Raw genomic sequence first — 15,538 nt, forward strand, 5'->3', positions numbered from 1 at the left:
CTCCTCAAGGCCACGCCCAGAGGCTCCCTCTGCACATCAGAAGCTGTTGAGCCTTCTCGCCTTTTCGCTTTTTTTTTTTTTAAGATTTTATTTATTTAGTTGACACAGAGAGAGCACAGATAGGCAGAGCGGCAGGCAGAGGGAGAAGCAGGCTCCCCACTGAGCAGGGAGCCCGATGTGGGGTTCGATCCCAGGACCCTGGGATCATGACCTGAGCCGAAGGCAGCCGCTTAACCAACTGAGCCGCTCAGGCGCCCCCTTCTTGCTTTTTTTCAAAAACCTTTAAATGGAGAAATGTAACTCACGTGGGTTGCATTGAACGTAAAAAAACAAAAACAAAAAACAAAAAAAAAACACCACAACCAAATTCTTAGAAAGCAAATGCCCTTGCCACCACCACCCAGGGCACGGACTAGAACAGCGCCGGCACCCAGAGGCCCCTCGTCCCCCTCCTCCCCGACATGACCACATCGGCGGTGGCTTCTCATCTGGCTTTGATGCTTTATCCTGTCACCGCCTAAGTGTGCCTCCCCGGGCCCTGCGTCCTAACAGCCCAGGGCTGACCTTTCTCTAAAGGGCATCATGTCGTCTTGCGTGTGGTTCTCTTGTTGCACTTTGTGTGTGAGCTGCCTCTGTGAGCAGCTCCGCGCTGTGGTTCCTCTTTATCGTGGCTGTGTGGTGTTCCCGTGTCCCTCAGCTCTGTCCCGACTGGTCTTCAGGTTATCTGCAGGCGGCAGGGGGAGAGGCTGTCTTACCCAATGAACCGTGACCCAAAGACACTCCTCTCTGAAGCTCCATGGCCTTGGCTTTGCCAGCTGCCCCGCCCCTCTCTCTCCCACCTTTCTGGCACTTGCCCTGAACTTGAAGGCTCCTCTCCCACTATCACCTTCATCCTGGAGTCCCCTTCCTCATGCTACACTTCCCTGACTCTGGAAAATCTCCTTCCTTCCAAGGCCTCCCTTAGACCTCCATGGGCTGCCCTTCCCACCCCGTCTCCAGCCAGGATGCTCCCCAAGCTTGACCACCATCAACTGCCTGTGACCACCCCTCACCCCACATGCCTCACCCCTCCCCAGGCTAACATCTCCTCTTCCTCCCCACTGGGTGCATGCACCTCTTCCCTGTCCCCCAAGACCACAGAGGATGACTCCTCCTCCTCCCCCTCCCCCTCCTCCCCCTCCTCCTCCTCCCCCTCTTCCTCCTCCCTCCTGCAGCTCCTGCCCTCACCTCTATGCCCGCTGCCTCTGCCGGCTCTGTGCCATCCCTTGTTGCCTGGCTCACTGCACCTGCCCTGCATTCCCTCTGTGCTGGGCAGCCAGAGGGGTCTTATCTCTCTCTCTCTCTCTCTCTCTCACACACACACACACACACACACAAACACACACACACCTGCCTCACCGCTTAGGACCTTCAGTGACCCTACAGGACAAGTCCAAGCCCCTGAGAGGAGCCTTCAAGATCCTCTTCTGTTTGCCCTGCCCCCTCTCCAGCCATACCCTTACACTCTCCTCCCTGTCCCCTGCTTTCCAGAAATTCCCCTGCTCTGTTCCTCATCACACACTCACCTCCCTGCCTTTGCCACAGCGTCTCCTCTGCCCCGAGAGCCCCCACCCCCATCCCCAGGTAACACCTACTCATCTTCAAGAGTCAACTCAGATTATCAGCTCCTCCAGGAAGCCTTCCCAGCCCCCCCCAGTCTGGGTTAGGAGCCTCCTCTGAGCTCCCCTCTGCCGCGGGCACTTCCTGCCATCTCTGTGTAGATAGGGGACCAGGGCAGGCAGGGAGGGACAGCGGGGGCTCCTCTGTTCCCTGGCCCCAGCATGGAACAGACCTGGGACACTGGGGCTCAGCAAAGGTTGGCTGACTGCATGTTTATTGAGCTGCTTCCAGCCTCGGCTTTATAACTGGGTCTCTGTGACTTTGGGCATTTAGACAACGAGGGTCTAAAAGCGTTTCTGGTCAACCAAGTTGGTAGTGGTTCCAGGTATATTGGAACGCCCCCACTTGGATGAGGTAACCTCAGGTTCCCCCATAAGAACTTCTTGAGGGGGAGGGGTGTGGTAAGCATTGCCCCCTTCAGGCTTGAGGTGGGGGCTGGGCCTCAGTTTCTGCAAAATGGGGGGAGTCGGATAATCCTACCTCCTCTGCCTGGTACTCGGGGCTATTGTAAGAATAATTTTTTTAAAGCACTCAGAAGGTGGTATGGGGACAGTAGTCAGAGTCATCCTCTGGGCCAGGGCCCGCGCTGGCCCTCCTCACACCCACTCACCCCCCAACCACCCCTTGTCTTAGGGCTCTTTTCGCACTCCACAGCTGAGGACCCTGAGGCTCAGAGCGTGGCCGCCACCCTCACAGAGGGGCAGAGGGATTATTTGAATCTGGGGCGACCTGATGCTTCTTGCCTCCACAGACTCTGAGAGCCAGGGTCCTGTGGGGGACCAGGGGGTGGGCACTCGGGGTCAGGCACGGGTAGAGCAGTGTCCCCAGAGGATGTGCTAGCCCAGGGAGGAGACAGGGAAGAGGCTGAGATCCTGTCCACCGCCCCCAGAACAGGCTGGGAACTGGGGGGAAAGAGGGAGCAGAGAGGCAGAGCCACAACGGGAATCCGGGCCATGGTGTCCTGCGTGTTCTCAAGGCTGGGCTGTGACGCAGAGCGTGGCCCTGAGGGGAGAGCCTCGCCCAGGCTGCGGGGAGAGGTCAGGGCTACCCGCCTGCAGGCTGCAGCTCCCCAGCCCGGCCTCGGCCTCGCTGCCCAAGGTCGCTGCTCAGCGGTGGAGGTGGGTGAAGCTGAGGAGGGAGGGTGGGCCACCGGGCAGCCACCCTTCTGGGTCCCACGGATAGGGGGCGCTGGCCAGGGCAGAGACTGAGGGAGGTAAGCCAGGATCCCCCTCCCTCCTCCCGGGGAGAGCCCACTAGCAGACAGCAGCCAGGCCGGGGTGTCAGAGCAGCCTGTGGAAGGTCTATAGGGCTCATCTCCACAGGGCAAAGTCCCAAAGGACCCACGACCCTCCCCCCAGAGGGGCCATCTGGCCGAGGCTAGGACACCCCACTTCACCAGGAGTCATGCTCCCTCCACTTCTCTTTCCCTCGCTCTGAGCCTCAGCTCTCTTTATGTGTGTGTGTGGGGGGTGTTAGAAGGAGAGCCTTGCTCACCCCCAGGACTGTTTAGAGTTCGAGAACAATGGGCCCTTGGAAAGAGTGGGGCCCTGGATGAGAGGAGGGGGGGCCGTCCCCCGCTCCCCCCCACCCCCACCACGCGCACAGGCGTACGTGCATACGCACACGCGCCCTGCCCTGTGGACTGTAAAAAAGACGAAGGTCAGGTGTGGGAATGGGGGTTCCGCGCACAGTGCTCAGCATGAGTGCGGGTGTGAGAGCATGTGCTGGAGGGGCAGGGTGGCTCGAGTACCTGCGAGAGGCCTCGATGCCAGGCCTCTGAGTTGACACTGAGCTGGGAGGAAGCTGGTGCAAACCTCAGGAGCTCACTCGGAACCACGGCCAGCTGTGACGATCTCAGCCCTCCGCATCCGCCCCCCAACACCCAGACTGCCGTGCGCAGGGCTCCCGCATCCAGCAGAGCTCTGCCCTGCCCGGGGCCCCTGGCCCCCTACCCCTACCTCGGACTGGGCGCATCTGGAGGAGAAGCTGGGGAGCCGGCAGTGGGATCAGGCAGGCGCATTCGAATCTGCGGTCTTCTTCCCAGCCGGGGCCAGCTGGGGTGGGGACAGTAAGAAGAGGCCACATGGCCACCTCTCCTGACGCAGGGAGGCCTGGGCACGTCTGGCTCCCTGAAGAGAAGATAGGGGAACCCTTTCTTCCACCTCTGCCCCGAGGCAGCCTTGACCTCGGGGACAAAGGGCAGAATGGGGCCTTGGGACATCAGGTGGACACTGGCTACTCCCCGATCAGTGCCACTCAATTTCTGTAGATCGATTGAGCTCCAAACCAAGCCAGGACTCATTCTTTCTTCTTCTCTCTGGGTGAAGCCCCAGCCTTCCTCAATCAAGGAGGTACAAGGAGCATAGTTTTTCGAGTAGAGTTGGGTTCCAGTGCTAGACCCATATTTGCAGGCCAGTTGAATTTGGACGTGTCACTGAAGCCATCAGTCTCACAGGATCTTCTGAGGCATTGTGTAGGCCCCTGACAAGGATCAGTGTGCACGCCTGCTGGTCCTCAGAGGGCCCTGCCTGCAGGCGGAGCAGACTCTGCCGGGCCCTCCGCCGTAGGCCTGGAGAGGGCCTCATGGCCGGAAGATGCTGCCAGGAGGGCCTGGGAGCAGGGCCCCTCCGGGAGCATCCAAAACTCAGGGCTGAGAGGAACCCAGTGTCGCTGAGAGCTGGAGGGTCCCCGGAGGAGAACTGTGGTGCGGAGGCTTCGTGGACTTAAGCAGACTTGAGCCAGGATTCATTTAGTTTTTAATTCATTAAATGTTTTTAACTCTTTTATGTGGAGTACACACATTCAGACAAATGCACAAAACATAAATGTCTTCGCTGCAGTGATTTATCACAAAGTGAACATATGTGTGTCAGCCCCGCGTGTCCCACAGGTCAAGAGGTGCAGCACTGCTAGCACCTCAAAAACTCCCCCCGCACCTCCCAGTCACGCCCCCCAGCTCCCCGCATAGATCTCCCACCCTGACTTCTAATTCTAGTGCTTCAGTTTGCCTGGGTTTTTTTGTTTTGGTTTGTTTTCATTTAGGGCGCCTGGGTGGCTCAGTCATTAAGCGGCTGCCTTCGGCTCAGGTCATGATTCCAGGTCCTGGGATCGAGCCCCGCATCAGGCTCCCTGCTAGGCGGGGAGCCTGCTTCTCCTTCTCCCACTACCCCTGCTTGTGTTCCTGCTCTCGCTGTGTCTCTCTCTGTCAAATAAATAAATAAATTCTTTTATTCATTTATTTGAGAGAGAGTGTGTGTGCGTGTGCAAGAGAGAGCGGGACGGGGGCAGGGGCAAAGGGAGAGGAAGAAGCAGACTTCTGGAGGAGCAGGGATCCAACATGGGGGGGACCTCGATTTGAGCCAAATCTCTATGGAATCATAGGGTAGGTACTTCGTGTCCGACTTCTTTTGCTTGAGATTATGTGTGAGAGCTTCCTCCCTGTGGTTTCATGTCGTTGGTGCTCATTTATTTTTACCGCTGTTTATATTCCATTGTATGTCTCCGTTCGACTGTGATGAACATTTGTGTGATTTCCACTTGGGATTAATACAAATAATGCTGCGAGGAATGTTCTCACACCTGCTTCCTGATGCGTGGATGCATGCATTTGTGCTGGGTATAATACACCCAGGTGTATAATTGCAGGATCGTAGGCTATGCCTACATTCAACCTGAATAGTATCCTATAAGCAGGGGGTTCTCCAAAGTGGTGGTGGCTCTTCAGGTCCCCCAACAGTGAAGAAGTGTTCCACGTGTTCCACACCCTCACCCACATTTGACACGGTTGGGATTGTTTTGTTCTGTTTTTGTCATTCTAGTGGGCGTATAGTAATATCTCGTTGTGGTTTTAAATGACTAAAGAGGGTGGGCACCAATTCACATGCTTATTGACTTATTCTGTCAAGTGCCAGTTCAATCTTTTGTCCATTATTCCCTTGAGTGGTCTGTCTTTTTCTTACTTATTTGTAAGAGTTATTTTTATATCTGAATATGAGCCGACGGTCTGTCGTGTGTGTTGCAAATATCTCCTACTGGTCTTGCCCACTCACTCCCTTAATAATGTCTTTTCATGAATAGGGGTTCTTAAATGGACCAAATTTATCAATCCTTTCCATTCTGACTTGTGCTTTTTTGTGTCCTGTTGTTCAAAAGCTTTTCCTCCCTGAAGTTCTTAATGATACTCTTATCCTTGTCTTTTAGAATCCTTACTGTTTTACATTTTATACTTAGATCTCCATCTTCCTGGAATTTATTGTTGTTTATGATATGTGATGGCAGCCAAGTTTCCCCTTTCCTATATAGATATCAAACTGACACAGTATCATCTACTACAATCACAGTCTTATCCCTGCAGTCCTTGAATACCATCCTTGTCATGAGTTAAGAGTCCATATACATGTGGGTCTGTTTCAAGACTCTCTATCCTACCTCTTTGACCTACTTATCAATCTTTGCACTGATATTACCCTGTCTTAATTACTGTTACTTTATCATAAGTCTTGATAGCTGATAAAGTAAGTCTTCCCAATTGTTCCTCTTCAAAAATAATTTTAGTTATATTGCCCTTTTTATTTCTCACCTATTATAGAATCGGCTTGTCTATTTCTACACACGCACACACACAAGTTATGATTTTGATCAGAAGTGCATTAAATCTATAAATCAATTTTGGAAAGAACTAATTCTTCAAATATTACATCTTTCAATCCATGAACATGGTGTGACCCCCATTGTGTTTAGATTAAAATTATTTTATTTTATTTTTTTTTTTTTTAAGATTTTATTTATTTATTTGAGAGAATGAGAGACAGCACAAGAGGGAAGAGGGCAGAGGGAGAAGCAGACCCCCTGCTGAGCAGGGAGCCCGATGTGGGACTCGATCCCGGGACTCCAGGATCATGACCTGAGCCGAAGGCAGTCGCTTAACCAACTGAGCCACCCAGGCGCCCCTAAAATTATTTTAAATTAGATGAATAATATATGGATATATTCTTATTAGAAATATAAAATGAGGGACACCTGGGTGGCTCAGTTGGTTAAGTGCCTGACTCTTGGTTTCGGCTCAGGTTACAATCTCAGAGTCTTGAAATCAAGTCCCATGTTGGACTCCATGCTGGGCGTGGAGCCTGCTTAAGATTCTCTCTCTCCTTCTCCCTCTGCCCATCCACCCCCCCCACAAATTCACACACTCTCTCCTTCTCTCTCTCAAATATATATATTTTTATATATTATATTAAAAATATATATGATTAGAAAGGAAATAAGTATTCCTTTCCCCTCCCAAACAGAGCAGCAACCACTGCTCTTATACACCTGTATGCATGCCCACACGCACATGCACACACACACACACACATTTTGGATGGGATCATAGCAATTTGCCACATGCTTTTTTTTATTTAACAGTATTGTGCCAACATCTCTCTGTGTCAGAACAAGCTACCAAGGTCACTCTCTGTGAGTACTCCATGCGGCCCCGGCAGAAGTCTGTGGACTGAACTCACTGAGCATCCTGGAACACTACTCTTGCATGTGTGTGTGTGTTCCTCTAGGAGATTTAATCCTACAAGCAAAGAAACCCATTTGGATACTGCTTTAATTATTCAGAGACGACATAATGAAAGCCAAAACGGGGCCGGGGAAGGAGAAGAGGGACAAATTTCCTTTTCCAAAATAACACGTGCTTCCTCTTGACAGTCTCCTGGGCCTCCCACACCCGTGTCGGTCTCGGGGCTGCCATAGATGGAAGATGCAGGGCCCCGCAGAGGGGTGGGCACTCTCTGTCGTGCGTGTTGGGCAACAAGGACGAGGAGGAAGGGGTCTGACCTGATAATTAAAGCAGCCGCTGAGCAGAAATGGGGCAGGATGAGAATGGGATGAGAATCCAGGGCATACCTGTCCTGGGCAAGGCCTGAGCCAGCTGCCGCACGCGCTGACTCTGAGTTCCGCAGCAACCCCGTGCTTAGCCTGTCAGAGGGATCTGAGGTTCAGAAGCTGGAGGGGCCTGTCTAGGCTCAGTGAGTCAGTGGCCACACTGGGCATCTGACCAAAGCCTGACCGCAAGGCCCTGTGTGTGTGTGCAGTCTCTAGGCCGAGTCTCTTAGTTAATGATGCTGCCCAAGGACACCAGATGGGCCGATCTAGAGGCACCAAGACCTGGAACTCAACTGGGGCAGGTGCTGGGGAGATGGACCCTGCACTGGCACCAGTTAGAGGGAGCCCGGCCAGAAGGCTAGACAGTGGCAGGTGACAAGTGGTGTCTGATGAGTCCCCGCTGTCTGGGAACCCTTCTCCAAGGAGCCAGTGGCCCACATGCAGCAGGTTGGAGGGAGTGGCCAGGAGCCAGGCCACAGCCGCAGTCAGCAGGGGGCCCAGGAGGGAGTTGGGGGCCGAGCTCTGCTTCCTGGAAACTTGGGGGCCTGGCTTGGCCCAGGAGCCCCCACTCCCACATGCCAAGCCTCCGCAGCTTCAGGAGGGCCACCGGCCTCCAGGGCTTAGCAAACTCTGCCCGCCTCACTTCCCCCGCTTCCACCTCCTCCCCCTCTATCGACCTTCCTGGCCTCACATTTTGGGTGCTTCTTTTATATTTATATTTAAGAAATTCCCTTTTAAAAACTTTTTTATAAATAACAGTAGGGAATTTTTATTACAAAGCAAAGGCCATTAATGTAGCCCATCCATCTCCTATGCATACATGAAGGCAGACATTAATTTTTTTCCCAAACTGAGATTACACCAATCATCCTTTTCAGGAAGCTGCTCCTAGCACTTCTCAGCATACTGTGCAGTTTCCCCGGATAGGGGCATCTGGCAGGATTGCATAGCACTTAAGAACACAGACTCGAGGACTAGCAGGCCTGAGTCTCAGACCCTCTCTCTGCCACTCATTAGTTTTGTGCCTGAGCCAGTTACACGCCTCTCTGGACCTTGGTTTCCCCGTCAGTGCAATGAGGATGATGACAGGCTAGATGTGAGGCTCGGTGTGGGGACTAAGTGAGGGAGGGCCTAACCCAGAGCACACTCGGTGCTCAGCGAGCATCAGATATTAGGACTATTGTTACTCCTAATCAAAGACAGAGCCCAGCAGCCTGGCCCCACCTCATACCCTAGATCTGGTAGATCCTGGCCCCACCTCATACCCTAGATCTTGTAGATCCCAGTCCTGACCTCGAGTCTTTATCTGGGTCTCCTGGGCCTACCGGATGTCTCTTCCTGCCCCCCGGGGTGGTCGGGGTAGCTGGGGCCTGGGCTCAGCTCCCAAGTAGCATTCACTGGGAGTTCTGAAGGTTCTTCTCCGGGTTCTCAGTGACATGAGGAAGGACAGGGATTAGAAAAGGGGAGAAGGAGAAGGCAGAGAAATGGCTCGGAGTTAACCAGGCCCTGGAAACCTGGCCCCGGGGCCTTTCGAGTCTCTGCTACTAATGAGCTCCCTCACCAGGGGTGCGAGCCCCAGGTCCCTCCTCGTTGGCATCACAAGAAGACACATGGCCCCTGGGAGAGACCATTGGCATGACTGCTCTCCCATGGCCAGGAGAAGTGGAGGTCGAGTCATTACCACCCCCTTAAGGAGTTGCTAAGACTCAAGGGCACAGCTTGGGGTTCACTCTGCTCATTGGCCCGCTGAATTCCGAGTGGGGGTGCAGATGTGGGGTGGAGGTCCCAGTGGGACTGGGGACCTGGTTCTGAGCTCTGGGACCCGCAGGAGATGAACAACTACCGGCGGGCCATGCAGAAGATGGCAGAGGACATCCTGTCGCTGCGGAAACACACCAGCATGCTGGAGGCCGAGAACCGCACGCTGAGGAGCCAGCTGGCCCAGGAGGAGGGGGAAGAGGAGCAGGACAACGCCAACAAAGCCCAGAAGCTGGATGAGGGTATAGGGGCCATTGAGAGCATCCGGGTGCCTGCCCGAGCCCAGGCTCTGGATTGCAGACCAGGGTGGTGGGGAGACTTTCCCAGTTGTGCCTGCTCCTGGACACTGGTGGGGTCCTCTCCGGGATGGGGAATGGAGACTCCAGTCCTGTCTCGATCCCCAGGACTGAGAGACACTTGTCCCTGCCCCCCCAGCTCTGCTGAGCTGGGAGATGCCTCTTCCCTGAGACAGCTCCCCCACCCCACCAGTGTCCATGAAGCAGAAACTGCTGCTGAGTGAGCTGGACCTGAAGAAACTGAGGGACAAAGTGCAGCATTTGCAGAATGAGCTGATTCGAGTGAGCTGGGGCTGGGGGGTGGGGGGCAGAGGGCAGGAGGAGCAGAGAGGAAGGGAGCTGGGGGGTGTCCAGAGCAGCGTCTGGGAGCAGAAGGGAGAGAGGCGTGGAGGGAAGGGGACACTGCAGTGGGAGGCTCAGCAGAGGGGCCAAGGGTAACCCCGGGCACCCCTTCTTTCCCCGCCCCCTCCCCTCCCCCACCATCAGAAGAATGATCGAGAGAAGGAGCTTCTCCTCCTGCACCAGGCTCAGCAGCCACAGGCGGCGCTGCTGAAGCGGTACCAGGACAAGCTGCAGAAGATGAAGGCGCTGGAGGAGACCGTGCGGCACCAGGAGAAGGCAGGTGCCACAGGGACCAGCCCGCCAGGCGCCAGCCCGGGGCAGGGAGGTGCGCCATACCCCCGCGGCCAGCCCAGCCTTTGTGCTCTGCCCTCCAGGTAATCGAGAAGATGGAGCGGGTGCTGGAGGACAAGCTGCGGGACAGGAAGGAGCCCCTGCTCAACAGGCTGCAGGGAAAGCCCACCATGGGTGAGTCTGCTCCGCAGCTTTTGTCCCATCCCTGGGGGCCCGGCCTTCCTGGAGCATCGGCTTCAGGAGCAGACCTGGGGCAAAGGATGCTACCCCCCTACTGAGGCAGGCAGTGAGGGGCTCCCAAAGGTCCCCTGGGCTCCCTTCTCCTGCCAGGAAGCCCCTCGGGACACATGGGGACAGTGTGTGAACCAAGCTAGAAAGACAGCAGACCCTGCTCAGAGCCACAGAGAGGCCCCGCAGACTGGAGTGAGCAGGCAGGGGCTGCCCGGGCCCTTCTGGAACTTCCTCATCTCCCCATTGTCTTCAGAGTCTGCTTCTACAAAACAAACAGCACTTGTTTGTTTCCTCCACTGACGTTAACCAGAGCCACCTAGAAGGGCCAGTCTGAGGGGTCTCTGGGGGAAGGGGGGAAGAACCAGGTCCCGCCATCCCAGGCCGGCCCCGGGCAGAGGATTTCCCTGAGCCATGTGTGCAGCCTTGCCAGCCGGGAAGCCCCATGTGCCCAGCCCTGTGGCAGCCTTCACTGCAAGGGTGTGTGTGTGTGGGGGGGTGCATTTCGGAAGGCCTTTGGAAAACTGTGCAAGCTGGGGCTGCCTTTCAGGAACCCCGAGGTCATCCCAGAGTGGGATGAGAGAGGGCAAGGCAGCCTAGGGAGGGCAAAGGCCCAGGGAGTGACAATGGCAGGAGCAGAGAAGGGAGGAGAGGGAGAGGTGAAGAGTTAAAATCGACCCAGGACCAAAGGCCGGGGAGTGGTTATGGAGAACACGGGGGTCAGATTCTAAAGAGTCTAGGATGGGCTGAGGCGCGTGGCTCTGATTCCCCTGGCAGCAGGGAGCCATTGAAGGCTTGGGAGCAGAGGAGGGGCAGAATGGAGCAAAATACTGGGGCAGATCAGGCTGGGGGCAGGCGGGCAGGAAAGCCTGTCTCACGAAGAGCTGTGGCCACGTCTGCAGCCTTCCCCATGCTCTCCGCCTCTGGCCTTCCCCCGGGGCCGACGGGAGAGAACCTGCCTGCGGACCTGTACTCAGTCCTGCTGGCGGAAAACTCCAGGCTGCGGGCAGAGCTGGAGAAGAACCGCCACCAGTCAGCGCCCATTATCCTGCAGCAGCAGGCGCTGCCGGTAAGAGCCGCCCCCACACGGGGCCTGGGCCTGCCTGAGCCGGCTGCCGGGCGCTCAGCAACCGTGCCCAGCCCAATCCAAGCTGAAGACCACGATCCCGAGCTAGGCTTCCCAGGGTCCCCGATGTGCCTGGAGACTCCTGGAGTGCCAACTCTCAGGCCCGCCTCTTTCCTCCTGGGGGACACACATGGGCCTGAAAGCTCCACCTTTGCCCTCCTCTTGCAGCCTGGGAGAAAGCAAGCCCCTAATGGCCCTTGACCTTTGATCCCTGACCCCTTTCTGCCACCTGGCTGGCCTGCACTTGGACTCCACACAAGCCTCTCTGAGCTCCGTCCTGGAACATTTCCTGGGACTGGTACAGCCTTGGAGAGAGAGCCCTTTTCCCCCATCCCAGGTGGACCCCAGGGAGTTGGGAGCAGGAGGAGACCTGGCAGAGAGACTGCAAGAGACAGATGGCCCAGGCCACTCCAAGGGCACAGAGGCCCTGCCCGCACAGGTGGGTGCCCCTGGCCCCGGAAATGCCTCGGCCCCGCTCCATCTCCAAGGCTGCCGCAGGCGCCCCTGCTTTACGCAAACCCAAAGACAAGACATTTGGAATTACAGAAGAGGGGTGGGCAGGGGACCCAGGAGGGTTTTTCTCTTCATCCCAGGACTTATAGGAGATGAGTTCTGTTGGAACGCTCCCCTGGTGCGTGGACATCCGGGTAAAGTGCGGGGACAGGGGAGCCCTCACTTTACAAAAAGACTCCCTGTTCAAGAGTCCTTTCTGTGAGCTAATCTGCCTGGTACATTTTACATTTAGAAAGTGATGTGCAGAGGGCACCTGGGTGGCTCAGATGGTTAAGCGTCTGCCTTCAGCTCAGGTCATGATCCCAGAGTCCTGGGATCAAGTCCCGCATCGGGCTCCCTGCTCCTTGGGAGCCTGCTTCTCCCTCTGCCTCTCTCTCTCTCTCTCTCTGTCATGAATAAATAAATAAAATCTTTAAAAAAAAAAAAAAAAGAAAGTGATGTGCAGAAACTCCATATAACCAAATCTGTGGGGAGAACAGTGGTGAAAAAAGCACCTGCCATCTCAGGTCAACCTCGGGAAAGAGGGTTTGGCCCTGGGTCTGAGGCTCTGCACTGGGGAGCTGAGCTGGGAACTCAGACCTGGCTGGTTTCTGCCTCAGTAGCTCACGGCCTCCTGAGCCCGCACGGCTGCAGTCCCCAGTGGGAGCCAGGTGTGAGCTTCTGCTTTGCCCACAGGATCTCCTTGCCAGTACCTCAGACAAGTTCAACCTTCTGGCCAAGCTAGAACGAGCTCAGAGCCGGATCCTATCCCTGGAAAGCCAGGTAGGTGAGCCAGGCTGGCGCCAGTCATCCTGGGCAGGCTCACCGCTCAACAACCCTTGACCAGAGTCAGGCTCCAAGTGTGACCAGGGTTGTGGCTCAGTGTGTGCCCAAGGTCAGGGCTCAATATGTTGTTGGAACTCAGGAGGGTCCATCTGTGCCTTAATCGGACTGTCATTTGGCCCCTCCCCACCCACCCCTGGCATGCCCGATGTCTCCAGAAGGTAGTGGGCCCACGTTGCCCGGGCTCTGGTTGTCCTGCTTGCAGGGATGGGCCCTGCTGCCCAGCAGGTCCCTATCTGTCCCTCTCCGTGTCTGCAGTTAGAGGACTCGGCCCGACTCTGGGGACGCGAGAAGCAGGACTTGGCCACACGGCTGCAGGAGCAAGAGTACGGCTTGGGGCACCCCTCAAACTCCGTCACCACCGGCCTGCCCGTAAGTGATCTCTCTGGACAAGCTCCGTGGGGTGCAGGCGGCGCGGCTGGCAGCCGCCATCCCCGACCCCGAGTCCCTGGGCCCTGAGAAGAACTGTCCGGAAGACCTGCGCTCAGCTTCTGCCCTGTTACCATCAGGAGCCCTGGCCTGGTCTCCATGCCCCACCTGCCCAAGCGGAATAGAAAGCCCCCCGAGACTACCCTTTCCCACGGGTGGTGGTGAGAATCAAGGGGACATGGCCGTGGATGAAGGGTTGCCCCTGCAGGCATTTCTGGAATGCTCTGGTCCTGGCTGTACTTTAGCACTGGGTTTGCTCCTGCGCAGAGTAGCTATGGCCCCCACCCAAGTCCAGAGCCCCTAAGGCTCTCCCGTGAGCGCACCCTCTTGGCCCCTTCAATGCTGCCCACCTGCCGGTGATGGGCGCACGGTGCCAGAGAGAAAGCCTGCTGGCTTCGTCCGCACAAACAGGCCTGTTCACAGCTGCCCCTCAAGCTCGGCCCCAGGCTAAACAGGTTTGGAATCCTTTGTGAAGGCATGGCCCGCTGTATTTGGATCCTCTGAGGCCTGGCTTGCCAGGCAAGATGCACTCTGATGGGTCCCCTCACCGGGGCAGGGGCGTACTCACCTCCCTTTGCTTTGCATACCACAGAATTCCTTGGCCCATGCCAAGGACCACAGGCGACCCTCGAAACTGGACCCTCTGATGTCCAGCTCGGAGACTAAGCTCAACAAGCCCTCAAACTCCGAAAAGACCTGAGTCTTAGCAGACCTGAGTAGCTGGAGCAGGCCTCCCTCTCTGTGTGCTGGGGAATTCCACCCCCCAGATGACTGTATTAAATGCCTTAGGTCAGTGAGCATTCACCTCTTTCCTGGAGTAGGGCTGCCAAGGGGACCCAGCTTCCTCCTGCCAGACCCCACTCTGAACCCAGGCCCTCCACTGCAGCGCTATAGTCTCCTGAGGCCTATCCCAGAAACTACCATTTTGGGAGAGCCAGAGGTCATAGTGGACCCAGGAGGGTGGGGAAGAGGCCTTCCAAAGCAGGAACCCTTCCAGACCTCCAGAAGAAATGAGATGACCAGAGGCCAGCTCTGTTGGAAAATGTGAGGGAGGCTGGGACTTTCCACTTGCCCCCAAACATCTCATATCTGAAATCCCTTCTTCCAAGTTTGGTTTATCTGTTTCTCAGGAAGGGAAAGACTTAAAGCCTGCCTGTGGCAATCAATTACATATTAGTGTGAAATACCCCCATTTACCGGGCTAGGCTGAGCTGGCAATGTTGTGTCCAAATACAGCCAGGGACAGGAAAGCAGATGGGGCCCAGGGAAGGAGCCCTCCGCTGAGAATCAGGAGGCCTGAATTCTAGCTGCAAGCATGCTGTGTGACCTTGAGTGACTCTAGCAACTTCTCTGGGCTTCCATTTCCCCATCTATCCCATGCAGAGCTTACCTTCTCTGATGGTAAGCCCCTTTCCAGCTCTAACATTTCTGAGTCAAAGACAACTTGGCCCCAGAGAAGAGAAAGGGAGCGGTAAGGAGAGAGAAAGTCAACAAGAAAGAGGATTGTATGGTAGGGAAAAGCAGAAAGGCTCCAAGAGTGGACTCAGAGCCTACAGATGCTGGTAGAAGAGACCAAGGCTGCAGGGCCACTGTCCTGAGCAGGATTAGCTCCCTTGTCTGCCTGCAGGACTTAGACCTGACTAGCAGAGGGCCAGAAAGGATCAGGCACCCGGTCAGATCAGGAATTATGGACTCAGAAGGGGTTAAGAGGGCTGAAATTGGGACCGGCGTCCGACAATCCAAATAATGTACCAGACTCAGCCACAGTCTTCTTGCCTAGAGCTTGGGCAAGTGGACACATCTCCCTAGAACAGGAAGCTGAGGCCTGGGGAGGCCCAGAGAAAGGTCAGGTGGGGTAAAGAAAGCACGCTGGCCTCTTATTCTCTAGGTCAGTCACCTCACACCAGACCCTCACTCACAGGCTTCGGCCCTAGCTTCCCCCAAATCTCTCGCTGGGCCTTGGCAGGAAGTCCTCAAGACCCCACAGGGAACTCCCACCCAAGGTTCAGCCAATCAGAGCCTGGTAAGAGCCTCACTCCTGCGGCAGCAAGGAGGGTGACCCTACTGGCCCCTGAGTTGCTGTAGGTGTGTGTGTTGGGGGGGGTCCCAGCAGAGCGAGCTTCAAGCGCAGCTGCCTCGGGTCCCCCATTCATGCTCAGATCCCACTGTTGACCCAGGCCAGAGAGCATCTCCACAGGAG

At 55.9% G+C, this 15,538-nt stretch overlaps 1 protein-coding gene across 1 annotated transcript in view; it reads left to right on the forward strand.

Annotated features, from left to right (window-relative positions):
* The window catches only part of CCDC33 (coiled-coil domain containing 33), a 101,528-nt gene extending 86,050 nt beyond the window's left edge, over positions 1-15,478 (forward strand). Inside the window, exons 13-20 of the mRNA XM_032417935.1 lie at positions 9,362-9,522; positions 9,764-9,869; positions 10,074-10,205; positions 10,304-10,394; positions 11,351-11,517; positions 12,763-12,849; positions 13,168-13,281; positions 13,931-15,478. Coding sequence (XP_032273826.1) covers positions 9,362-9,522; positions 9,764-9,869; positions 10,074-10,205; positions 10,304-10,394; positions 11,351-11,517; positions 12,763-12,849; positions 13,168-13,281; positions 13,931-14,038 — 966 coding nt within the window. The 3' untranslated portion in view covers positions 14,039-15,478. The remainder of the gene's footprint in view (positions 1-9,361; positions 9,523-9,763; positions 9,870-10,073; positions 10,206-10,303; positions 10,395-11,350; positions 11,518-12,762; positions 12,850-13,167; positions 13,282-13,930) is intronic.
* The last annotated feature ends 60 nt before the right edge of the window (positions 15,479-15,538 follow it).

The sequence above is a fragment of the Phoca vitulina genome, unplaced genomic scaffold, assembly GCF_004348235.1.
Source record: "Phoca vitulina isolate PV1807 unplaced genomic scaffold, GSC_HSeal_1.0 scaffold20, whole genome shotgun sequence".
In the NCBI taxonomy this organism is placed as follows: domain Eukaryota; kingdom Metazoa; phylum Chordata; class Mammalia; order Carnivora; family Phocidae; genus Phoca; species Phoca vitulina.